The sequence below is a fragment of the Citrus clementina genome, unplaced genomic scaffold (assembly GCF_000493195.1).
Source record: "Citrus clementina cultivar Clemenules unplaced genomic scaffold, Citrus_clementina_v1.0 scaffold_1, whole genome shotgun sequence".
In the NCBI taxonomy this organism is placed as follows: domain Eukaryota; kingdom Viridiplantae; phylum Streptophyta; class Magnoliopsida; order Sapindales; family Rutaceae; genus Citrus; species Citrus x clementina.
The window spans coordinates 15,347,898-15,375,763 of NW_006263303.1; the positions used below are offsets into that span (position 1 = coordinate 15,347,898).

General features: G+C 37.9%; 2 protein-coding genes across 2 annotated transcripts; one reads left to right on the forward strand and one right to left on the reverse strand.

Moving 5' to 3' along the window:
• Positions 1 to 971: 971 nt before the first annotated feature.
• Positions 972 to 1,763, reverse strand: LOC112095662. Its single transcript, XM_024177765.1, has one exon. It carries the CDS (start codon positions 1,761 to 1,763, stop codon positions 972 to 974), a length of 792 nt encoding a protein of 263 aa, XP_024033533.1.
• Positions 1,764 to 16,563: 14,800 nt separating this feature from the next.
• LOC18053880 lies at positions 16,564 to 19,011 on the forward strand. Its single transcript, XM_006451648.2, has 2 exons — positions 16,564 to 17,903; positions 18,010 to 19,011. The coding sequence occupies exons 1-2, from the start codon at positions 16,744 to 16,746 to the stop codon at positions 18,842 to 18,844; spliced, it is 1,995 nt and encodes a 664-aa protein (XP_006451711.1). The 5' UTR covers positions 16,564 to 16,743; the 3' UTR covers positions 18,845 to 19,011.
• The last annotated feature ends 8,855 nt before the right edge of the window (positions 19,012 to 27,866 follow it).

Genomic DNA, 27,866 nt, shown 5'->3' on the forward strand with positions numbered 1-27,866 from the left:
TCAAAGTTTCAAGAAAGATTGATAAGAAAGACAATAAGTTTGAATTTTAAGATGATTTGGCCCTACACTACAAGTTTCATCCTCCATATTGTATTCAAACTCGAGAACGAGTTTCTTTTAAGAGGGGAAGAATGATATAAGATGTAAATTTAGAATTCTAGAATTTTTATTATTCCATGACTTTGTATTTTAATTAGAGTCAATTATGGTATGTGACTTAGTCTTTTATTTTTATTATAATTGTGATCTAATTTCCCTTTTTTAAATTAACTTAGGGAACTAGGTTTACCGTAGAAAAGTGGGTTTCCTCTATTATAAATAGATAGATCTCATTATTGTAACTTCATATTCAATTATTCAATAAAACCCCTCTTTATAATGGATTATCTATCAAAATCTTTATTATAGATTCGTTTAGATTAGAGCACCATCTAATCTGGCATTACACGATATTAAAGATCTCATTGAGTCGTTTGGTTAGAACGAGATCTAATCACGTTTTGATTAGAGTGTAACCAAATTGCGTTGTTATCAATTCCCACTTTCGCTACCCTCACTCCATTATTTTTGTTAATCCGTTTCCAAATGAATAATGATGCTAACTGCAAATTTTGTGAGTTTAATTTCTTATCACTTTTTTTTTCCTAAGTTGTTCATTAGCTAATTGTAATAGATAAAATGTTACTGTAGATGGAAGGTAGTTTGCTACAGCATGTATGGTTTAGTCTAGTTAAATATATATATATAAGAAAATACATATTTTTTCTTTAGAAAAATAGAATAAATCGTTCACTAATTATTATTTTGAATCATTATTATTGGATATATAATACATAACACAATTTAATTTGATATTTTTGTAGGCTTATAAAGGAGGTAAAAATAAGTTGATAACGTCATTGCTGGTGGTCAAATTTTGGAACGGCGTACTTTTATTGAATTTTTTTTTTAGAATAAAGTAGATCTTTCATTTAAATGAAGCCATCAAACAAGCACAAAACATCGGCTGGGAATTCATCCCACCAGATGACAGAACCTGAGCTTTTTAAAGCTCTTTTGGCTAGAGAGTAAGCACTAGTATTACATTGTCTTGGAACATGCTGGAAATCTATCGATTGGAAGTCTTGCCTGCTGCTTTGAATTTCTGCTATCGTCCACCATATCTCTGTTTTGTTGCTGACTTTGTTGTTGGCTAAGTTAGCCACCATGCTGCAATCAGTTTCGACAATCACATTTGTGAAGCTAGCTTTGCTTGCCACCTCCAATCCCCATTGGACAGCTTTAGCTTCTACTATCGAGACATCTCCTTGAAAATTAATGCTTTTCACAGCTGCAACTACCACTTGGCCTTGCGAGTTTCTGATCACAGCCCCTAAGCCTGCCATTTGACTCTCTGCATGCACCGCCGCATCAACATTGATTTTCAGCTTGGAACTAGGTGGTGGATTCCATCTTTGCGCCTCCTTTTCCTTTATGCTGCTTGGACTATCTTGCTCTTTAAATTGCATTGCCTGATACGCGACCACAATTGCTTTGGCTTTGGCCACTGTCTCTCTTGGATCTGGCTTTTTCCCCTCAAAGAGCAATTTGTTTCTTGCGTGCCACGTCGCCCACCAGATAGATGCAACATAATCAATCTCAGACTTGGCCCCCTTCCTCATTAGACTGTGCATAGTACTCAGCATATCATCCCTCCTTATTGATTGTACTGCAGCCTCCAGATCGGTGCATCTCCATATTTTCCTAACCAATTTACATTCCATAAGAACATGGAATACGTCTTCTCTTCCCTCTTTGTAGATTGTACAGATTGGTTCTTGCAGTATTTTCCTCCTCCAAAGGTTTTCGGCTGTTGGAAGGAAATTTTTGGCTGCTTTCCACACAAAAATTTTAATTTTTCCTGGCAAGTTTAGTTTCCATAGGTTCTGCCACTCCTGAGAAGCTCCTGCAGAACTTGTTGGTGGCTCGGGAAACTTAATCTTGAGCGCTAATTGATAACCACTTTTTACTGAGTACAAGCCTTTCCTATCATAGTGCTAGATTATCTCATCTTCTTGGGGGGTTCTCGGTAAAAGAATACTCTTAATAATGTCAGCATCCATCCTTGCAAAGCTTTGGTTGATCATACTTTCGTTCCACTGCTGATTTGGGAGGATGAGTTCTGAAACTTTAGCTCCTGTAGGCAGAGAGGGTTCAACAATTGGCTTAAAAGTTGTTGGCCTAGGTATCCAGTTGCTCGCTTGAATTTGTATTTTCTCTCCGTTTCCTATCCTCCACCTCGTACCCTTTTGCAGCACCTGTCTCCCCCATAAAATGCTCCTCCAAATAAACGATGGACTTGAGCCTACTTTAGCATTTAAAAAATCTGTGTTCTTGTAGTATCTAGCTTTTACCACCTTAGCCACCAAGGACTCTGGATTTTGCAGTAATCTCCAGCCTTGTTTTGCTAAAAGAGCTTGATTAAAGCATAAAACATCCCTGAAGCCCAACCCCCCTCTGATTTTGGCATAGCTCAATTTCTCTCATTTTCCCCAATGAATTCCCTTCTTGTCTTCCTTGGATCCCCACCAAAATCGTGCCATTGCTCTTTGGATGTCATTGCACAATCCAAGAGGTATTTTGAAAACGCTCATGGCGTACGCTGGTACTGCTTGAGCTACAGCCTTGATGAGAATTTCCTTTCCCCCACTCGAAAAGAGCTTGTGCTGCCAATTGGAGATTTCACTGAGCACTTTAAGTTTCACGTCATTGAAGAAACTTGTTCTCTTTTTTCCCACCATTGAAGGTAAGCCCAAATACTTTTCGTGTCTCGATACCACATTGAGCTTGAAGATGTTTTTAATTGTTTCCCTCTGCTCTTCTGGAATTTTTCCGCTGAAGAACATAGATGATTTCTCGTAATTAAAGATCTGTCCAGAAGCCATTGCATAGCAATCAAAAACCTTCTTCAAGTGCATACAATCTTCAACGGCTGCCTTTGTGAAAACTAAGCTGTCATCCGCGAACAAAAGATGGGAGATGGTGACATTTTTTGCAAATCTCAAGCCATGGATTAGGTTGTGTCTCTCTGCCTGTATCAATAAGTTTGAAAAAGCCTCTGCACATAACAAGAATAAGTAAGGGGACAACGGACAGCCTTGCCTCAGGCCCCTTTGAGGGTGTATTAATCCATTCCCAGCTCCATTTATAACAACAGAGAAAGTGGGAGTGGTTATACAATTCATGATCAAGTTTATCCATTTGCTGGAAAAACCTAACCTCTCCATAACATGCTTCAAAAAAGACCACTCTACTCTATCGTAAGCTTTACTTATGTCTAGCTTCAAGGCCACCGAACTATTTTTCTTTCCCTTGCTATGTCTGATTTTGTGCAAGCATTCATAACCGATAATTATATTATCAGTTATTAATCTATTTGGAACAAATGCACTCTGCACAGGGGATATGATTTTATGGAGCTCTGATTTCAATCTATTGGCAATGGCTTTAGCAACCAATCTATATATGACATTGCAGAGACTGATGGGCCTGTATTCTGTTATTCTCCTAGGCTTTGCATTTTTGGGAATAAGAACAATATATGTATGGTTAAGGGGAGCTATGGTACCTTGCTGATTTAGCACGTCAAGACATGTTGCAACCACTCCATTTCTGACACTTTTCCAATGCTTTTGGAAGAAGACAACCTGCAATCCATCAGGTCCGGGAGCTTTTGTCGGACACATTTGATCAAGAGCTGCTTCAATTTCTTCGGGTGTAAAGGGCTGCTCCAAGTGAGTGTTCATTGCTGCATCCACCCTTGGGGCCATGCCTTGGAGAGCCGCATTAATCTGATCCGTGCTTGGGTTCAAAGTAGTGAACAAATTCTGAAAATATTCACAAAATCTGCTTGCAACATCTTCGTTTTCCTCGATCCAATTTCCTGCTTCATCTTCGACTCCTTCGATTTTGTTTTTCCTTCTCCTTGCCGAAGCTTTGGCATGGAAAAATTTTGTGTTTTTGTCCCCTGCCTTTAACCAATCAGCCCTTGACCTCTGCTTCCAATACACCTCCTCTTCCATCAAGTGCCTCTGAATTTGCGTTTCCAAATTTCGAATTTCCCTACCGCTATTGCGTTGATCATGGTTCTCCTTAGCTTTCTTAAGCTTTCTCAACAGCACTTTTAGCTTCTTGTCCCTCTCTCCAAACTCTACTTTGCTCCATAGAATCAGCCGAGCCATTGACTTTCTAGCTATTGCTTTAAAGACTTGTGCTGGACTTTTTTCATTTCTTATATGCCATTGAAGCCATTCCTCTTTTACTATCTTCTTGCAAGCTTCGTACAAGCTCCACATGTCTTCATAATGCAGTCTAGAAAATGTTTTTTTCTCAAACAACAAGCTTCTTTGCCTCTCCTGAATCTCCATCATTACTAGACAATGGTCAGACTCCCAATGAACTAAGTTGGTGGCATAATCATTATAGAATTCAGCCTTCCATTCTTGGTTGCATAGAAATCTATCTAACTTCTCTTCTATAAATTGTGATTCGAATTGCCTATTGGACCATGTGAATGAATAGCCCCGACTTCCTAAATCAGCCAACTTACAATCTCTTACAGCTTCTCTAAACTCCCAAATAGCTCCGACATTTCTCTCGAGCCCTCCACTTTTCTCATTTAAATTTAAGATTTCATTAAAATCTCTGAAACACAGCCATGGGAGTGTAGACAACCTTGCCAATCTTCTTAAAAGAGTCCATGTATGTTTCTTTTGACTGCCTTATGGATGCCCATATATCCATGTACCCCTCCAAGTCTTCCCTTGAGCACTCCTAACTTGAAAATCTATGTGGTGTTTGCTGTATGAGTTAATTTGAACATTTGTGTCTGCATTCCATAACACGGCTAGGCCTCCGCTTTTCCCCTCATTGTCTACTGCAAAAAAATTTGTTACGTCTACCTGTCTGCACAGCTCGTTAATCTGCCCAGACCTCACTTTAGTTTCACATATAAAAAGTAATTGAGGTTTGTGCAGCTGGAGAATTTTCTTGATAGGTAGACGCGTCCGGGGATTCCCCAAACCCCGAATGTTCCAGCTTATGATTTTCATGGCTGTCGGCGGGGCTGTTCGCCAGCCTCTGCCGATATCATTTCTTCTGCCGTTTCTCCAATGTGCATGCCCATTTGTTGTTCCTCTTCCCGCTCCATTCTGAGTTCTGCTAATGTGGAGGAGAAAAGAGTCTGGTTTGCCCGCGAAATGATTGAGCTTTCCATTTTTAATTTTTTGCTTTTTGGGCTTGGGCTCCTTCGTTCCGTCATACTTCTCTTCAAAGATACTAGCCCAATGTTTTGCATTTCCGTCATTGCCCTTTCTCTAGCTTGAAATTTCCATTTCTTTCCTTTGACCTTTGACCTTTGACTGACTCTTTGTCTCTTTTTTACCTCCGCTCGTACTTCCCTCTTGTTGGCCCTCTATAACTCTTTCTTTGGTATTTTCTTCTTGGCCCATTGAGTTCATAATTCCTTGTGCCACCAACAATTTGTTTTCCCGCTTATTTTCTTTCGTTTTTCCCTCCACAGTGCCCTCTTCTCTATGTAACTGCTGCACCTCTGTTTTAGCTGCAAACTTGTTGCAGTCAATCTGTTTCAATCTCTCTCCATTTAATGCTCCCCCACCTATTTCTTCCACTTGGCTATTTCTCATTGGATTTGAGCTAATCCCCATATTGGTTTGGGTTGACTTGGAACCACCCCCACTCTCATCCGGATTGGCCCGACCCGTATTTTTTCGGATTTGTTCCTGTTGTTCCTAGCTTCCAAGTGCTGTGTTTGATGGCTCTTTGTCTCCATTCCCGTGATCCTTATCTCTTGCCTGTCTTGCTCTTTCGGCCCTTGTTTGAGCTCGCATCCAGGCTCCATACGTTAGATCATCTTTTGACTGACCTTTGTAATCAAGACATTCTCTGAACTGGTGACCTATTAATCCACAACAAAAGCAAAAATCCGGCAGTTTTTCGTAGGCTATTCTTAATGAAATCTGTCCCCTATCTTCCAGTTTCAATAGCAGTCTTTTTGGCAATGGCCTTGTGACATTCACCATTATTCTAACGCGGACAAAAGAGCCCATGCATTCCCCTGCATCATCTGTTTCTACTTCCTGTACCTTCCCAATTCTTCCTCCAATTTCTTGGATTATTTCTTTGTCCATGCACATAATGGGTATGTTGTGTATTTGCACCCAGAAAAGGGCGTGGGTGAAATCTTGCTTTTTCACATCTCCAATCCCCATTGGGCTCTGATACCAGTTATGGTGAAGTACGTGGCGTTGTTATACCAGAACTACAACAGTTAAAACTGTTCTTTGGACCAGTAGTCCGCAAGCTCGGGTTTCCAGCCGATATACCTCTGTAATCAAAAACCTTTTAAAACATTTTTCTCAGGTTATACAACCCAAAACAGACTTTCCTTTAGTCTAAAACAGGGTACCAAACCAGATAAGAAATGATCAAAAGTTTTCTGATGCACAGGATCCTTAGAAAAGGCAAGTGCAGAGCATACTTCCTTAGGTTTTCAAAATGAACAAATTTAATTCTTTATTCTTTTTCTTTCTTAGGACTTCATTTGCAGAGAGAGAGAAGAGTTTTAGGGATTCATGGTGTAAGAGAAAAACACGAGTTTATTTCTTTCAAACTTCTATCCCTTACAAGCAAGGGGAGAATCCTTTATATAGAGGAGGATTCTTGAGAAGATAGGACAGGACCCCTATCTTTTACATAATTGCACAACTTTAATTATTACAAAAGACAAAAGTGCTTTAATAATTAAAGCATGACTTGGACAAAAGTATTAAAGTAAAAACAAACTTTAATAATTATGCAAACATTATGACAACAAGACAAACTACTTTATTGAAAGCAACAAGACAAACAACTTTATGGAGAGCGGAGATTCATGTACTCGTCTTCGGATGAGCTTTCGGTTTCATCTGGGTCCGTATCACCAGAGTGAGGATGCTTTTGGAAGAAAGTTTTGGAGAGCTTTGGATGCTTACAGGAGGGACCACGGCATGGTGGATAAGGGCAATTATAGTCTCTGGGAGTACACTTCGGAGTATACTTAGGGGAAGTTTGGGTGGCTTTGTCAACTTTGGATGGTTGTTTGGAAGATTGGGTTGAGGGTCCTGGTACGGAGGGGCCAGGTTCATCCATTGTTGGTTGGGGAAACTGGTGGAGGTGTTGGCTCAGAGGAAGAAAATCTTCCCATGGATCTTGTGAGTCTTGGTAAAGAAAGTCAGTGTAGTCTGGTCGTTCTTCTTTGATGATGATGCCAGTGGACTTAGGTTTAGATATAGCAGATGGAGTGGGTATCATGAGAAGGTCATGTTGTGGACCTAAGGAGGTGTGAGAGATATCTTTAAGTGGCGGAGGTTGGTGGTTTAATTGGCAAAGGTAATTGTGCAGGACGTCTTGTATGTCATTTTCAATCACAGCTATATGTGGTGCAGTGAACCATTCATATACCTGATCTTGAGTCCAAAAGAGATGGGTGTCTGGATGTTGGAAGTATGGCCTGTGAATAATAAAAACTTATGTGAACATTTGTGCTTCAGGGGCAGGCATACGGTCAAGGTTGTAAATTTCGGACAGTTGTTGCAGTTTCTTTCTCCACCATGGGATGGGGGAGAACCATTCAAGTAGGGTCCAGGTAAGGGAGGTGGCGTTATCTGGATTAAGGAGGTGGTCCAGAGTGGGAGAAATGGGGAGGACTAACTTGGTTGCGTAAAGGACTGTTAGGCACCAGATGTACCATAACACGTCTTCAGTGGTGTCCCTGGCCGGATCAAGGGTTAAACCAGTAAGGAACAGATTTTCTGGGTGGAAAGTGGAAAAAGGAAAAGGGTCGGTGACAAGGTAGGCTTTCATGAAAAAGCGAAAGAGAGCTTTTCTTGCAAATTCTTGGATATCAAAAACGGTGGAGGATCTGATGGTGGTTTAGGGTCACAGTGGTGACATGGAACAGGAGGTTTTTTCTTTTTGGGTTTCTTTTTCCTTGTGGTTGCGTAATCATCGTCTTCTTCCCAATCATCCCAGCAGGGACAATTTGGGTCACACATGCCGGAACCAGGGGCATCCCATAGTATGCTTGACTGAAAAGTCATATTTGGAAAACCAATCTTTTAATCTGAGTAACATTTTTTCGGGAACAGTTTTACCTTTGAAATGAAAGATATTGGGGAAGGCTGAGCTGTCCATTCGGATGAGAAAATGGTGTCCAATCAGATGATACTCAAACTTTTTGATGCCATTCTTTACCGCTAAGATTTCTTTAAACACGCTATGGTAGTGCTTCTGTGTTTCAGAAAAATGTCCACTAGCGTAAGCGATAAAGTGTTCCTTGTCATTGAGTTCTTCGAGGAGGATGGCACCCCATGATTCATCACTTGCGTCTGTCTGTAATATGCGCTTGCCATCAGTAATCAACTTTAAAGGAGGCGGATTTTGCGCAATCTGCTTGAGAGTAGTGACAGCACGTGTGTGGTCAGCATTCCATTCTGGGGGCTTCTTTTTCAATAAAGCCGAGAGATGATGAGTGTGATGGTCCACATGTGGGAGGAAATCACGGATGTAATTGATAATGCCGAGAAACTGTTGGATTTGCCTTTTGGAAAGTTGCTGATCTGGAAAGTGAAGCAATTCTTGGGCAATGTGCTTTCCTGGCTGGTAGTGTCCATCTTTAATGATCATACCAAGGAATTCAATATTATCTGTAGCAATGGTGCTTTTCTTGGCCGATAACATGATTCCATGACTTTGGATAATATCATAGAATTGGGACAATAGGTTGCGATGTTCTTCATGCGATCCTGAAAAAAGCAAAATATCGTCAATGTAAATCAATGCATGATGCAAAATGGGCTGGAAGATTTGGACCATGGATTTTTGGAAAATGGAGGGGGCAGTTTTGAGGCCAAAGGGTAGGACGGTCCATTGGAAATGGGCATTGGGAATACAAAAGGCGGTTTTGTAACGTTCGGAGGGTTCAATGCCGAGTTGCCAAAAACCAGATTTTAAATCAAATTTTGAAAAGATCTGGGCATTTTTAAGAAAAGTGAACATGCTTTGTCGGCGAGGTAAAGGGAATTTGTCATCTTGTAAAAACATGTTTAATGGCTGGTAGTCAATGACTAGGCGTTTCTTTCCTCGGACAATTTCAGAATGCTTTTCAACATAAAAGGCTTGGCAAGCCCATTGGGAACTTGTGGGCTCAATTAAACCTTGGGCCAACAATTGTGAACATTCTTGTTGGGCTAGGAGTAAGTCAGAAGGACTCATTCCTGGATGGGTAGCTTTAGTTGGGTTAATGTCTTCATTGAGTTTGAAGGGTAACTTAATGAAGAAAGACTTATTTTTCCACAATGGATTTGGATGGGTGAACTCAGAATGGGACTCTGGACAGAAACTCAAAAGTTTGGTGGAAATATCCTGGTAAGACTGGGGAGTTTCAGACAAATTGTAGAGTTTCAGAATGTTTGTGAATGGTTTGAACATGGACTTGACTCGGATTCCAGTGGGAATGATTTGGAGGTGTTTGATTTGGTGAAGGATGTCAAATCCTAATAAGATATCCTTATTAGGAAGAGTGGAACCAATAACCTTGGTCCAAATGACACAATTTGGGAAGATTTGAATACCAATGGATTTTTTGGTAATCAAAGAGGTGGTGAAGAGTTTGCCATTGACAGCTTTGAAATGTTCTTCAGACTGGGTCTAATATTCTGGTGGAAGAATATGGGGGTTCAACATGCTTCGTTGGGCACCAGTATCTATAAGACCAATTGCTGGAATGGGCCTTTGGAATTTTGAGGGCAAGATCTGGAGTTTGATGGATGGGATAGGAACTGTAGTATCAAGGGAGAGTAACTGTTGGTGGAAAATCACTTGAGACTGGTCACTATCTGAGTCAGAGGAATTTTGTAGTGCGAACACTGTTACTTTTGCAGAAGAAATTTGTTCAGCACCTTGAATCTGAACTTGGACTTTCAAGGTTGTGGGCAAATTGGGGTCTTGGAGAGAAAGATTGAAATTGGGATAGAAAGTGAGTAAAACACTTCCTGCATGAAGGGTTGTGAGGACAGTACCGATAACAGCATCTTGGTACTGTTTAAACCGGGTATCAAGCATAGCAAGTCGAGCGGTAACCGGTAATCCTTTTCTCCCATGAAGGGTAAGGATTAATCTGATGCCGCCAAGATGGAGATGAGTATAACCTTCTCGTTTCCAGTTGGAGAGCAACTCGGAGGGAATCTCCAGAGTGACATATTGCTCAGCAGAGGTGGCTTGAAGAGCACACTGATCCAGGCGGGAAGACTGGATGTATTCTTTAGGGTGAGGGCGTCTGGTAGAGATAAGGGTGCGGATACTGCGGGTAAAGGAGCTAGGTCGTTTATACAACTGATAAGGGCTGAGGAGAGGGTAAGAAGATTCACTGATTTGGGCGGATTCAGGGATGTAGGAGTATTCTAGAGGAAGGATGAAGAGGGGGAGGTCGAGGCTGCGGTCTAGGTTTGGGTTTAGGTTTAGGTGGCGGTGGCAAAGGATTGTCTCTGAAAAGAGTATGAGTCATGCCAAATAACTTGGAAGGGTCATATTGTTTAATAGGAGAGAGCATAGAGGCAAAAGGATGGTAAGTTGGACCGATAGAAGGAATAAGAGGTGAACTGGTGAAAAGGGTAGGTCTCTGTTTTTCAGATTCAATCTGAGCAAGTTCAGCTTTTAATCGCCTGATTTCCCTTTCCTTTTGGTCAAATTCGGGACCATTGTATCTGTGGGCTAGCATGGCTCGTAACTCTGAATCGAGTTGGCCAATTCTGGACTGGAGATTTTGGTGGATCTGCTGCATCTGTGCAGAGATGGAGTCAACCTTTGTCTCAAGCTGTTCAGTTCGTAAACTGATTTTCTCAACTTTGGAATTGATATTGACCAAAGTATCATTCTGTGCTCTAGCATTTTGGGTTTGCCAGTTGAGGACTGATTCAAAAGGTTTGGGAGGTTCTAGGTGGCCAGTGGAGGTAATAGGTGAAGGGATAAAGGGTTTGGACACAACATTTCGTTGAGAATCTGTATGGGGTTCCAAAGGAGGAAAGGAAGAAGAGTAATCTGAAGAAGTAGAAGAAAACATCATACAAGCCAGTGGTTGGACGATAGGTGTTGGGTGTGAGAGTGGTGATGGAATCTCAGATTTGCAATGTTTGGCAATCCATGTGAGTTCTTTTCGGTAGATGGGTAATGGAGCCGGTGGAGGTGGAGGATCTGATGGTGGTTTAGGGTCACAGTGGTGACATGGAACAGGAGGTTTTTTCTTTTTGGGTTTCTTTTTCCTTGTGGTTGCGTAATCATCGTCTTCTTCCCAATCATCCCAGCAGGGACAATTTGGGTCACACATGCCGGAACCAGGGGCATCCCATAGGAAATGGCCATTGTGTTTGGCTGGATAAACAGGGTAGCCTTGAGAATTAAACCCTGTAATGGGCAGATCTTCCTGCGCTGTCTGAACAGCTGTGATCATTGAAGAATAGGTAAAGGAGAGCCTAGGAGGCTCGTGTGGAGCACTGGGGGGTGGTTTAAAAGTCATTCTGACTGTTCCATCATGTCGTCTTTCAAACATGCCTTCAGAGGTCTGAATTGGAGCTGTATTGTTGTGGAACTGTTCATAGTTGGAGATCCATTCAAGAGGCATAAGCTTGATGAGCTCATGACGGGGAATTTGTCGGGGAATCTGGATGATTGTCGGGATCTGGTCAGATTCTGCTAACACCATGAGGGTGTCAGAGTGGTGTTCTGGAGCGGGTAGATCTAAGGCATGATTTTGAAGCCTGTAGACCAGTTGGTGATGTAAAGTGGCAACTTTTGCAGAAGAAATTTGTTCAGCACCTTGAATCTGAACTTGGACTTTCAAGGTTGTGGGCAAATTGGGGTCTTGGAGAGAAAGATTGAAATTGGGATAGAAAGTGAGTAAAACACTTCCTGCATGAAGGGTTGTGAGGACAGTACCGATAACAGCATCTTGGTACTGTTTAAACCGGGTATCAAGCATAGCAAGTCGAGCGGTAACCGGTAATCCTTTTCTCCCATGAAGGGTAAGGATTAATCTGATGCCGCCAAGATGGAGATGAGTATAACCTTCTCGTTTCCAGTTGGAGAGCAACTCGGAGGGAATCTCCAGAGTGACATATTGTTCAGCAGAGGTGGCTTGAAGAGCACACTGATCCAGGCGGGAAGACTGGATGTATTCTTTAGGGTGAGGGCGTCTGGTAGAGATAAGGGTGCGGATACTGCGGGTAAAGGAGCTAGGTCGTTTATACAACTGATAAGGGCTGAGGAGAGGGTAAGAAGATTCACTGATTTGGGCGGATTCAGGGATGTAGGAGTATTCTACAAGATTTTCAATTTTATTAGTAGTATGAGAAGTGCAAGATTTCGGTAAAGAAAGAGTGGAAGAAAGAGTAACAGGAGGTGAAGAGGAAGTGGATGCCATGAAGGAGAAGTTCTCTCTGCGCCTGAAGTTCTAGAGATCAAAATAGAAAAAGCCTTAAATTATACCATTTTGGTCAAGAAAACGTGAATTTAGAAAACATGAAATTTTCAAGGATGGGTATGGCTCTGATACCAGTTATGGTGAAGTACGTGGCGTTGTTATACCAGAACTACAACAGTTAAAACTGTTCTTTGGACCAGTAGTCCTCCATGCTTGCTGCATTGCGGCCCTTAGTCCCTCCCGTGGCACACTACGTGTTTGAAGGATTTTCCCCACGAGACAGTGGGCTACAAGCCTTTCCCCCCTCACTTTCATGTTCCTCCCAAAACTGATCATATTATCTTCTTCTGATTGTAGCGTTATGGCTTCACACTTGCGTATAAGCTCTTCTGCATCCATTGTTTCCCTCTTTAAAGCTCTGATTGTAGTAATAATTGGACTTATCGTCTTCTCACTGACTATCTTTTCTTCATCACTTATACCCTTCCTCTCTATTTAAAGCCTCCAACTATCTCTTTCTGTTCCTTAAGAGAGCCCTTTTTTTCATGGTTGAAATTTTACACCCAACCTGTAGGTGACAAATGCGGATCCAGTACAGATCCCTGTATGATTCCTATCTGGGTTTCCTTCCTCGGAGGGAAGGGATAGAGCCCAGAGGAAAAGTTTAACGTTTTCTAATAAATAGCATTTTCTTGTGTACTTTTATTGATTTGATACGTTTTTTCCCCCTTTTGTACTTGGTGCTTTGGATTTTTTTAATTCAACATTTTTAATATTAAAATATTATTTTGTAACAACTGAGTTTTGTCCTTAATTATAAAATTTTTGCTGTATACAAAAAATTTCCAGGATAAGGCACTTGTGAATTACAATATTGAGATATGATGCAGTTTTTACAGTAAAAAAACTAGGGAAATAATATAATAAGATGAGCATAGTAATTTATCATTATATGGCGACCTATTGCATTAGTTTGTTGATTTTTTTGAATTAAAAAATTCATGTCACTTTTAATCTTAATCATTGATTATCTTTAATCTAATAATCATAAAATTGTATTTAAATTTATGTATAAAATTGTATCTCTTGAAGTTGAACCTATCGCAATATATATATATATATATATCGCTCATCAAATCTAAATTTAATTTTTAAGCCAGCTCCTACTTTAAAAATTTAAACTAAAGTGCGAACTAAATAAAATTATTTGAAAAACATGAGGACGATGTACTTCTTGAACTTCAATTTAAGTACATTTGATATTTATCAATTATCAAACTCATTCTTTCTACTAGATCGTGTACATTTATTTCTATTTTACATTGAAATGACAATTAGTGGTACATCAATCATGTGCATACGAAAAAAAATACAGTTAGATCCTTCTGTTGTCACGAAATATACAAATTAAAAAAAATTAAAATCGTTCTTTCAAGTAAATTGTGCACAACATTAACTTAAGATCTGCAAATATTATTATAATCAAATAACTGTAAATAATATAACACAACATGTGCTTACCAGATAACATTACATGCAGGGAGCAGATCTCAATAATTGATCCCTTCATTTTAACATCGAAAGAAACAAGAAGACATGGGCACAAACCCAGAGGCGCTAGAAAGACCAAAATGACAAGGGCAAGACTAAACCATTTCATCCTCTCCAATGACGCATTGTCTATGGCAATTTGGGGATTTTCCCCTTTCTATCGAGGACAGCGAAGAGCGTGAGCCCATACTTGGCATGGTTACCTTCTCATGATACAATACATCCTTACTAGGGGTAGCAGTGACCATGAGTATCTTCTTCCGACGAGAAGAACTTGCATCAGTATCTCAATTTCAATTTAAACATGGGTTTGATTCACACTCTATATTTTGAGAAATATTTATCATATGAAAAGAAAAAGAGAAAAAATGAAATTTTTATCTAAAGAAATGCATTGAGAAAGGACAGATGTGTAGAACCTTTCAATGAGACAGTCCTTTTTCAACTCTCTTAAAATGGAATCAATTCTAAAGATATGTGTCATGGTTCCTTACTCCAACAGGGTTCTTGTCACTTTGCTAGTGTTCCACACTAGATGATAAAACATTACTTAATGTTACATTTTCCAACTAATACCTAAGCGACTCCATCCACAGTGAAACGAATTTCACCACATTTGGTTAAATAAATAATTTTATAATTTATAAAGTTTCAACGTCTAATTGATAAATAATAACATGATATATTATTTGTGAAAAAAATCTCTAAATTACCATTGGCTCAGACGTTAAAATCAAAGGTCTTATGGTATGTCGATGTCTTGTAAACATTTTGTTGAAATCGGCGTCACATATCAGCCCTGGATTGGTGGAAAATTAAGATTTGTTGTACAATAACTATTACATTTGCGCGTTCTGTAAAATTAATTTTATTAAATATTAAGTACTCCGTGACTTGCTAACAAGTTTGATTATTCTGAATATCAAACTCTAATGTTGAAATAATTTGCAAATATTTATTTGTTTGCTAGTGAGATTTGTCAGCTCTTCATATTGGATGATAGCTACCTTGGGACAATTTAAACGTTAGGATTTTAGATTTCCCTTTTCTATAAAGTACACTTTAGATGTTCATTTTTCGAGATATAAAGTATGTACTACAAATATTTATATCTAGTAATATTATTCTATATATAAAAAAAAGAAATATCAGGATAGCCTAAAATAAAATTTTGAATGTCCCCAAATCGATAATAAATAATTATATATATATATAGAGAGAGAGAATGTATAACATTTAATCACTAATCACTATCATGTGTACATTTATCAAGTGATAACTTATATTATCATTTTACGGCATACATCGCATCAGTTATGATATAGATTTTATTTCGAACGTTGTAAATTTTATTTTATATTAATACTCATATGAATAATATTAGTGAATCCTGTAATGTTAAATTGTTCAAAATTGGTGGAAATGGAAGGCATAAAAAAGGTAGAGTAAGGGTAGTTAAAAAAACTGTTATCTCAAAAAACCAAACTGAACCAACGGATTGATTCGGTTCGGTTTCAAAACAAATCAATCGGTTCATATAAGAAAACATTGAAAACAATAAGAATTAAAAAATACAAAAGAAATTATCGTTTAAAATTCAAAAAATCGAACTGAATCGAAAACTACAAATCTGTTCCATTCAAATTATTAGTTTAAAAAAAAATCAATGATTCAATTTGATTCGAAACTGAAACGAATTGAACAGAATCTTTATCCGCCGAGGTTGAGGTAAGGAATGGGGATTAAAGAAATAAAAAAAGGACCTGAACAGTTATGTACTAGCAGCGCAAGCGTTGCTCTCTTGGGTTTCGTTTTGATTAAGAGCAAATTTGCAAACGAGATTGCTTTTATGTGTCTAGCGTTGTAGTGAAGTTCGCTCGTTCATGAAAAACAAAAAATTTTCTGCACAAGATTTTATGAATCTTCATGTGATTAGTCCTTTTCCCATAAAGTCCAGATGCATGTCCAACACCTTTTAAGGATTCTACTTCCAATACTTCCATAACCTCAAATCACCTTTTTTTTTTTTTATGGAAAAAAGAATACTAAATACTAAGTATAAGGAGAAATTTTCCTAGCCCTTATTTTTTCTCATGAAAAGAAAAGCACGTGGACGGCAAGATGAGGTGATGCGTCCATTCCATATAATTTTTTTCTCTCATAACGTAATTTCATATTCTTAAAAGATAACCTTTAATATGACCATTATCTTAAGGTATATAATCTAAAAAAGTAAATAATCGTATAATTTGACATGACCGTCATCTCAAGATACATATTCTAAGAAATAAATAATAGTATAATTTGAATATACTCTAGCTTTGACGCATTTTTCTCAATTGGAGTCATCAACCTAAAAAATTAATCTCTTAGCTGAATTTACACATCTATATACGTAAATTACACCTTTACGCATAGTACGAAAGAGGCAAAATAGATAAACTGCAAGTAGAGGCAGAAGAGCTCAGAGCATGTGTAATGAGATCATCTATCACTTTACTCCTCTTTGAAAAAAGGAAGAGAGTGGAGAAGTTACCAACAATGTGGTTTTTCCTCTGAAAACAGAAGTATAAAAGCATCAACTATTCTATTGACATGACTTCCAATAAACTCCAAAAGCCACAACACAAGGACAAACTCAAAAGTCAAAAGCAAAACTCAAAAGTTTCTCAACCCTCATGGATCCACCACCTCTTCCTCCCCTCTCCACTGCTCCCACCACCATCACCGTCACCTCCACCACCACCGCCACCGTGGAAGCCCCTGCCCCTACCAGTACCCATCTCACCTACCCGGACTCCGTCGAGTCCTCCCCCCGCTCCCGCAATGCTGACACTTATGATGACAACAACCCACTACCGCAAGTCCCTGGTGCGAAGCTGCGCCTCATGTGTAGCTACGGTGGCCACATCATTCCCCGCCCCCACGAGAAATCCCTCTGCTATGTCTCCGGCGAGACTCGCCTCGTTGTCGTTGACCGCCACTCCTCTCTTTCGTCCCTCTGCTCCCGTCTCTCCCGCTCTCTTGTCAATGGCCGGTCCTTCACGTTAAAATATCAACTTCCTAATGAAGACCTTGACTCTCTTGTTTCCATCACCACTGATGAAGATCTTGAAAACATGATTGAAGAGTATGATCGTTTAATGGCAACATCAGCTTCTGCATTGCAAACTTCATCACGTATCCGTTTGTTTCTTTTCTTCAACATGCCTCAAACCGCAGCTTCAATGGGATCGTTTCTTGATGATGCCAAATCTGAAACATGGTTTGTAGATGCTCTAAATGGTTCCGGGTTGCTTCCTAGAGGCCACTCGGATACAACAATGGAATGCTTACTGAATCTTGATAGTGAAAATGATTTGGAGGGCGCTCAACCAGAGGCCGATCATGACCACAACAAGCAGGTGCAATGTTCCTTGCCTGATTCACCTCTGGTCGAGACTTCTTCCTCATTTGGCTCGTCTTCCTCGTCGCCTTCAATGTCAAACTTGCCACCTATTCGTGTTCGTGTTGAGGATCAGAGGAATGGGGCCATAGAGGAGCAATTTGCGCAGATGAGTTTTGCTCATAGCGGTTTGCAGAAGCAACAGCAGCAGGAAGAGGGAGTAGTTGTTTTTTCCGGGGCTCCTCCTCTGATGCCAACGGGTGTTGCCACTGCTATGCCTCCAATTCCTGATGCTCTGCCAACTGAAAACACAAGCAGGGTTCTCTCAAATGATGACAGATCGGATCACGGCGTTCCTGCAGGTCGGCTAAGGAAACCTCCTTTGCCTTTACAGCCAGTGCAATACAGAGCTTGTGCAGCTTACAATGTGCCTTCTCCTGATTCTGTTGCCAGGTAATACATCTTCATTTTGTATAATTCTTTCTCTTGGATCTTGATAGTTCGAATCAGAGTTGTAATTTTTAAGAGAAGTGATTTTTTGAAATATGAAATTTTACAGTGATAGCAGCATTGCATCTGCTGCGAGTTCTCTTTCAAAGCCTAGTTACCAACAAGATCAAGGTGGTGTTGCATCTGGAGAGAACAGAGGTCCCAATAGCCCAACCACGGGAAGCAATATTCGAATTCCGAGCCCTCAAACTCAAGATTCCGGGTATCTTTCGTCGGCTCAAATGGATCAGCAACAGCAGCAGCAGCAGCCTCAACAACAACACTTTGTTCATGCAAGCATGCATTACATTCCCCACCAGGCCACAACTCCAGTGCCAATTTCATCTTACTATCCAGTGTATGCTTCTCCGCAGCAGCAAATCCTTCACCATCACCCAATTGATCAACAATACCCGGTCTATGTAATGTCCCCTGCCCAAACTCAGGCGCCATACGCGTCCGTGCAACCAAACATAGCTGAAGCCAATAATGTGGCAGCCTCAAGCCGCCCACTTACTGCAGTGTACAAAGAGGGGACTCCGCCAATTTACCCCACAAAGACAGCTACTCAACCTAAACCCGAAATGCAGCAACAATATCTTGGTTACTCTCAAATTCCTGCTAATCAAATTCAGCAACAATTTGTTGGATATTCTCAAATGCAGCATCCATCACAGTCCATTGCTGTTGCTTCTGCTGCTATTGCTAACTGTGGCTATGAGTATACTAATCCTGTATCTCATGAACAAGTTTACTACACTCAACATCAAGCTGCCCCGTTGCCTTCCCAGTATCAAACCATGACAGCAGCGGCAGCAGTTGCAGCCTTAGCAGATGCTTCTAAACAGCTTCCTGTGGATAGCTGCAATCACCAAATCAGAATCACACCCTCACAACCTCTCTAAGGCCATTAAGAAAAAATAAGAATCGATTTTTGGTGTTCGGTACCACAACATTTTATCTTTCAGCGATGGTTATAAGTTCACATATGTCACCTTATGTAACGACGAATTTTTTAATAAGTGATAAGATCTTGCCCTTCTTTTTTCCCTACTGATGACTTTGATTAAGAAATAGAGATGATTACTGTTAAAAGTCTTCTCTGTCTTGCTAGTTCTGTCCACATCTGTACATGTTATGGCCAAATTGATAAATTTCCAAATTAAAAGCTTTACTGGAAAAACTATAGCCTCATGACTGAAAATTTTGCGTTTTAATTTATAGTTTAATGGCGACTCAATTTCCTTCCCACCCATGTAAGTGGCTTCGAACCAAACCTGTTGTTTTCCACTCAAGAAATTCTATCAACTGAATTAATTGGCATCAAAATAAGTGAAAACAATGCAGCTAACTTGAAAGACTAAGAATGCATCACTCGTTTTCATTAATTTTTAACAAATCGATCAATATACAAAGAGTTTTATTGCTCTTCAAGCAGAATCCGATACATTTTTTAGCACTCACTTAATCTGATGTCTTGGAATGAATTGATCCAATGGTGAATGTGGATTCTCCTTGGTGATACAGATATTCATTTCTCGTCATTCTGGCTTGTGCCTATCCATTAATGCTCTCGAGTCTAGACTATTCCTGTTGCGGATAATATATTACATCTTTACAAATCGCTTGCCAAATGTGAAGAATGATCTGGGGCAGCATTCTGATTGAGATAAATCATAAAAAAAATTGCAGTATTTATCAAACACCTTGCATTGGTTAACATTAGCCGTCCCTTAATTCTTATTGAAGATTTTATATCGGTTTTACAAAGTTCTGCTTTAAAAAGTTTATGGGATTCAACAATCATATTTGGTGAAAATAATATGTGATGAAACAAGAATGCGTGACCCTTGTTTTTATTAAGCCAAATCTCAATTTTGACCTGGGTACAAAGATTATGGTCTTCCAACCTCCCAACATAAATGGCTCAAGCCCAGTCAAAATTTTACCCACTAAGACTTTTAAATTAAACCAATAATTATTGCATTTTAGTAAGCAAATACTACTAAATAAAAGATTATTTAATTTAAACACCCTTTAATTAAGATTAGACTTGTTAAAAACCATCCCGTTTAATTGACATTCTATTTCATGTTGTAATTTAAAACGTTGTTTGCCTTTACTTGGGAAATTTACAAAAATAATTCAAAAACTTTTACAATTTTCACAATTACCCCTTCAAACTTTTTCCTATCAACATTAGCCAAATACAAGGTATTCTCCCCAAATTACCCTTGTTTACAAATCAAAAGCAACTTTTCTTCTCCCCCTTTATCAAACCAAATACAGCCTTGGAATCATCACCGGCGACGGCAAATGGCAATGGAAAACGCTGATGACAAACGGTAAAAGTGAACTCCGATCACATACAGCATAATCCATCCAGATCCAACAACAATCCAACACCAATCCGCATCACCGAGGTATTTTCTCAACTTGTGAGAGTTTCAGTGCGATTGCATCTTGGTGCGACAGGCACCTGTCGCACTAAATTTATGTGACAGGTTGCCCGTCGCACCAAAAGTGAGATTCACTGAATCTGCCTCTTAGTGTGGCAGGCCCCTATTGCACTATGTCGCATGAAGATGCAGATTCTGCCTCTTCGTGCGACAATCGTGCGTGTCGCACCAAAATCGTGCGACAGGCAGCCTGTCGTATTAAGGGGCAGATTCATTGTAACTCACTCTTAGTGTGATAGTGCAACAAGAAACCTGTCGTACCAACATACAATTATTTTTTTTAATGTTTATATATATAATTTTATTCTCTTTATTAGTTTCATAGTGCGTAATTAATTTTTTTAAATAATTTCAGGCTTAATGGATTCAGTTGTGCTTCAATTGTGTTATGATGGTTGGTGAGAGATGTCAGGAGATGGGCATATGAAGCATGTGAATGGTAAAAATACAATTTTTTTGGTTGGAAAAAATTGTTTATTCGATTAGTTTTTGGCAAGAGTATATGAAGTCTTACAAACAAATCGTAATGATTACAGTATCACAATAAAAGACAACTTTAAGGTCTAGTAACACATTCTATCGTACATGTGCACTGCCTATGGACATATTTAATGATGAAATGGTAAGGGTTGTATTGCATATGGCATCCGATGTGACCAACTATGGATGCATTCCTATATTCGTTATCACATCTCCTCGAGTTTCGAGCGAAGATCTTGAGCCACCCGTTGAAATAAAAACTTCCTTTAGAGCAAATATGTCTGCCCCTGATATTGAAGAGGTGTTACCAAGGATGACGCCATTGCAATAATATTGCTCTCCACTTCACAACAATAATGACAACATTGATGACAACGACATTATGTTAGTGGATGTTGGAGAAGAGGTATTGCCACTAACGACGTCGTTGGAGCAACGATATTCTCCGTATCACAACAATGATTTCCGCAACAATGATGATCCTGTTGATGACATTAACAACGCGGAGGCGGATAATGTTTGTACAGAACCTTCTAATAGTATCAAGGCCACTTATTTCAATAATGCATGTGATGATAGAACCTTCCAATATCCCGTCGTTTCAGCAGGAGGATGAGCAAGGGCGGACCCAGAACTCTGCAGTACCCTGGGCTAAATTAAAAAAATAAAAAATTTATACCAAGTGAACATGAAATTTCATATATATAGATGAAAAAATACACCTAATAACAAGAGACATTAAGAGCCTTACGCGTAAAATGCATATTGTAAATAAAAATAATTTTAAAAAAGTAGTATAAAAAAATACAATCCCAATACAAATTTTCTACCGAAGTTGTACTTTTCGGGGTTTCAAATTATAAAAATCATCCATTACAGAATCAATCAACAATATTAGTAATTTCTCTTTCAACATAGATAACCATACAATTTGAAAAAAAAAACTCATTTTCCATCTTACTACGAAGTGATGTCTTGATAAGTTTCACGGCTGAAAATGCACGTTCTGTTGTGGCCGTGGAAATAGGAAGAGTCAAGACTAGACGAATTAATCTATTAATCAACAAATCATCGACATAGCTCAAAAAAGGAAGCCATATGTTGAAACCGTGGATGAGAAAGCACATCAATTTGATAATGTTCTAATTCTCTTCTCAGAGCAAGCATCTCATTTGGAGTGAAATCATGAGGATAAAATTTCTCAGCAAGAGAACAAATATTGTCTATATAAAATTATTTGAACCCATCAACTAGATCCAATGCCGAGCTCAAAGTGAGGAGTTCCACAGTTTGCTCAGAGAATCTACTATTTAACTCCATCAATTGAAAATCTATTACAGCATTAAATACATCAAAGTGATAATGATGTTCAACTGTAACATAATCTTTTTGCTGACAAGAACGTTCTATACCTTCCATATAACAATCACTCATATCAAGTATAGTAATGTCATATTTTTCACAGAAAGATACTACATTTCTAATAAAATCATCTCATCTACTATCTCGAAACTCTTGCAAAAGTCTTTTTGTACTTGAGACATAGTTCAAAGCATTCAAGATGTCCAATGATTTTGTCTGCAATGTTCGACAAAGATTATCAGAAATTCTGAGAACTTTATTCAATAAAAGCAAAATAAACACAAACTCAAAGGATTTCATCTCCCTATATCCACCTTTAACCCACGCATATCTCGACTAGATCCATCATTAATCATCTTTCCTAAAACTTCAAGAGTTGCACCAAACATCTCAATAAACCTACTAACTGAAGTAAAATGTGAGCTCCAACGTGTATCTCTAGCCCTTTGTAAAGTTCTAACTTGATTAGCCCCTGTACCAATCTCAAGCTCTTTTAAAGCTATCAAATCTATAATTTCTTTTTCTCTAGCATATTTTAAGTAAAAAATAGTCATACCTCATGCACTTCTTTAGATACTGCAACTAATATAAGTTGTAGTCGATGAGCAAAACAATGTGTATAATAAGAATGCGGACAATCATTTAGAAATAAATATTGTAATCCATTCCATTCACCCGTCATATTACTAGCACCATCATACCCTTGACCTCTTAAATTTTCAACTAAAAGATTGTACTGAGCAAGCACATTGCATATCTCATCCTTTAAAGTCAAGGCCTTTGTTTCATCAACATTCACAACTTCAAAGAAATGTTCTCAAATAAAACCATCACAATCAACATATCTTAAAATAATAGCCATTTGTTCTTTGTGAGATTCATCTAGTGCCTCATCAACTATGATACAAAATTTAGCATCACCCACTTCCTCTCGAATCTTGTGCCGTACTTTATTAGCAATAATATTCAATAACTCCTTTTGAATCTTAGGTTCTATGTATTGGGCATTTTTAGGAGTATTTTCTAACACAACTTTATTAATCTCCTCATTCATTGTTGCTAACGACTTAATTAATTCAATAAAATTTCCACGATTAAGAGAATTAACGGACTCATCATGACCTCTAAAAGCTCATGCTTGTTTTGCTAACCATTTGGTAGCTACTATTGAGGTTTTAAGTTGCAGTCTATTCTCCAAAATTTGTTGCGAAGATTGTGCATTCATTCTCTTATCAATATGTTTGGATGGATCCTTTAAATTGCTCCATTTTAACATGACATCATTGTGAGAAGAACCATGACCTCCTTCATGTGAGCAAAAGGACATGTTTTTTTCACAACCAACATACTTCCAATTTTGAACCCCATCAATAATAAATGCTTCATTCTTAGATGGCTTATCATGAAAAATATAGCATGGAAAGCAAAATGCTTTGTCTTTTGATATAGAATACTCAAGCCAAGGAAATTTCGAGAATCAAGAAAATCGAAATCGACGGTTTTGCGTACCATATTTAGTCGATGGATACTTTTGTAGTTTGGGTTGAAATGGTCCCATATTTATATATGCTATCCGTACATCTCCACACTTGTCAAAGGGAAAAGCACTTATTGAAAAACGCAATCCGGGATCACATTCTAAATAAGGCGTGTCAATAGTAGATGGAGTATCAACTTTCTCAAATTCGACTCTTTGAGACTTAGGTGGAGAACTTGAGGCATCAATGTTGCACATAGAACTTGTCCCATTTGATGATTGGCCGTCATTTACTTTAGTATGAAAATAGAGTTTTCCTCGGTTTGGATTTGTTACTTGACATTATAACCTATAACAACATGTAATTGTGTAAGAATCAAGAAATCATTAAAAGTGTTATAAGCTATACATTCTACTAATTTTAAATATATTTAAAGTCTCAAGATAAAAAAAATCAATATTAAAAGCTCATACAAGTCTATGGTTAATAAAAATACCCACACCTATCAAATTTTTTAAAAACATATTGTAAAATATTAGAATAATAAGAAAAAAAATTTAATAGATAAACAGTGAGATTTGAGTTAATTTAATCAAATGAGGAAGTTCAATAAACAAATTTATTTATTTATTAGACAATTTATTATCTACTCATTCTAATATAGAGATGCCAACCATCAATTAGAATTATATAGTAATTAATAAATCAACAATCACCAAAAAATTATTACCCAAATCTCAATTGTTGATATTTGTTTAATTGTTTATACTTTATACCTAATTATTGCAAGAAAGAGAATCATAGAAAAGATGTTTTGATTTCACCCATGCCTGTAAACGAGATATATATATATATATAACTTGGTTTTTTAAACACTTTCTAAATCAAAGAAAAGAAATCCAACAAGTTTATTATGAATTTGTAAACCTACATCAAGTTCATATATTGTTTTTTGATTGGTTCGAGATATATTCTTCTGAGAACAATATTTTATATCCTTTTAAAGAGTCAAACCCTATTACTATTAGAAAGAAAATTCTTGAGTGGAAACTTTCTGATAGTGATAGAACCATAGAATCTGAGCATCCACCTCTTCGGAGTTTAACCGTCGATCACGGTGAACCTCCTGTCCAGATTAGAGCCTCACCTTACAAAATTCCAAAGCCAAATGATTCTGATGCGAATTTAAGTAGTATTATTCAACAGAATAATTTCTGTAATACTAACTTAAATACAATTGGAAAGCAATTGGCCCGAATAGAAAACCAATTCCAAAAGACTACTATTGTCATTTCCTCCGTTTCTCCTGTTTCATCAAAATCAGATTCTGAAAAAAAGCTTAAAGAATCTATTTTCAAATCTTTTCAGGTTTCAAAAACTAGTCAAAAGCTTGTTCAGGAGTCAAAATCAGATTTTGCTAAAGCCATTAGAGAACAACTAGATAGGATAGAAGCTGCTTCTTCCTCATCTAGCAAAGTTCAAATAGCCCCTGATACTCCCCAATCTAGCAAGATTGGAGTATTGGAACATGAACAAATGTCTATAGCCTCTTCTGATCTAGAAGCCTTTAAAGAAGAACCTACCCCTAAAACCAATAAAATCCATTGAGAATTAGCCCTTCCCACTGTCAAGTCTCCACCTGATTTGACCATAGACAACAGGCCTAGTGCATTAAATCAGTCTCTATATAATGCATCCTCTGTCTATGAGTGGAATATAGATGGAATGTCCAAGTATAACATCCTAGGATTGTTGCAACAGATGACCATGGCAGCCAATGCCTATAAAACCCAATCAGGAACTTCTAACAAAGCCATTGCAGAAATTCTCATTGCTGGTTTTACTGGTCAACTTAAAGGTTGGTGGGATCATCTTCTCACTAAGCAGCAACAATTAGATATCCTTAATGCCATCCAAATTGACGAGAATAGAGCCCCCATTCTTGATGAGTTTACTAATCCAATTCAGGATGCTGTAGCTACCCTGATTCTAACCATATCCCTCCATTTCATAGGTGATCCTTCCCGCCTTAGAGACAAAAATGCTGAGTTACTACATAATTTGAGATGTAGGAAACTTAGTGAATTCCAAGATTACAAAACCACCTTCTTCACCAGACTCTTTCTCAGAGATGATGCAAATCATATAATCTGGAAAGAGAAGTTCTTAGCAGGATTGCCTACTCTTCTAGGTGAAAAGGTTAGGAATTCCATTAAAGCCCTTTATGATAACCGCATCCCTTATGATGAACTCACTTATGGTGAGTTAGTCAGTTTCTTCAACAAAGAAGGTTTAAAGATCTGTCAAGATTTGAAATTACAGAAACGACTTAAATGGGAGCTTAGGAAATCTAAGCAAGAATTAGGCAGTTTCTGTAAATAATTCAATTATGACCCCTTTAAAACCACCATTTCCAAAGATTGTAATGGTGAGTGTTCTTCCAAACCTTACAAGAGACATTACAAATCCAAAAGCTATAGAAAACCATTCTAGAAATTTAGAGAATCTTCTTATAAGAAAACCCAGCGGCCTTACAAGAAGCCCAACTTCTCTAAGAAAAAGGAATTTAAACCTAAACACAAAGCCCCTTTCAACTACAAAGAAGCCATATGCCATAAGTGTGGTATAAAAGGCCATACTGTTAAGTATTGCAGAACGAATCGAAGGCTTCATGAACTTGGCTTTGATGAAGAAATCCTCTCCAAAATTGCCCCTCTTCTTATAGAGTCCTCTGACTCTGAGTCTTCCATGTCGGGAGATAGTGACCCCCTTCAGGTCGATGAGCTTATTGACTCAGATACCTCTGCATATAGCAGTAGTGATTCTGAAACAGATTCTTATTTAAAGAAAATCAATGTTTTGACTAAAGATCAAGAAACATTTCTTGAACTCGTAAAGCATATTTCTGATCCAAATCTTCAAAAAGAATATCTTGATAAGCTTTTGAAAACTCTGGATTTTAATAAAGCTGAGACTTCTAAAATTCCAATCGTTAAAAAGAGTTCTTATGATCTTACTGAAATTTTGGATAAAAAGAAAATAAAGAAAACTGCCCCTAACATACAAGATCTTCAAAAAGAGATTAAAGAAATCAAATCTGAGATTAAAGAATTAAAAGAGAAACAAAAAAGTGATTCTGAAACTATCCAACTTCTTTTACAACAGCAATTACAGGATAATTCGGTTAATGAATCCAATTCTGATAATGACGATAAAAATGATCAAAATCTAGAGAACATTGAGTCTGTACCCAACGATTTTCTATTTGTTTTAAAGCAAATCACTACGAGAAAATATTTAATTAAAATTACCCTAATTTTTTCTAATGATTTTGCAATTGACGCCATTGCCCTTTTTGACACTGGTGCCGATTTGAATTGCATAAGAGAGGACATTGTCCCCAAAAGATTTCATGAGAAAACAAAAGAAAGGCTTTCTGCCGCCAACAATTCAAAACTTAAAGTTAATTCTAAAGTCGAAGCTTCAATTCATAATAATGATTTTGAGTTTAGAACTTCTTTTGGTCTTACAAATGACATACACCATGCTGTCATTTTAGGAACCCCTTTTATAAATCTTATTACTCCCTATACTGTCAATTACAATAGTATATCTTTCAAAGCAAAAAGTAAAAAAATTATTTTCCCATTTATTGAAAAGCCAAAAACAAGGAATTTGAATATTGTTAAAGCTTGTTCTGTTTATCAGAATCAAATCAATAATCTTCTCAGATCAAGACAAAGTGATTTAATGTTTTTACAAAAGGATTTAAGTTTAAAAAGAATCAAAAGCCAATTACAAAATGATTTCATACAAAAGAAAATTTCTGATTTCAAAGCTCTCATTAAAAAAGAAATATGTGCTGATCTACCATTTGCTTTTTGGAATAGAAAACAACACTTGGTAGATTTACCTTATGAAAATTCTTTTGATGAAAGACAGATTCCCACTAAAGCCCGTCCAATTCAAATGAACATGGATTTAGAACAAAATTACAAAAGTGAAATCAAAGATTTAGAGTCTAAAGGACTCATTGTAAAATCTAGATCCCCATGGTCTTGTGCTGCCTTTTATGTAAACAAGAATTCTGAAATTGAAAGGGGAACAACAAGACTTGTTATAAATTATAAACCCCTTAATAAAGCATT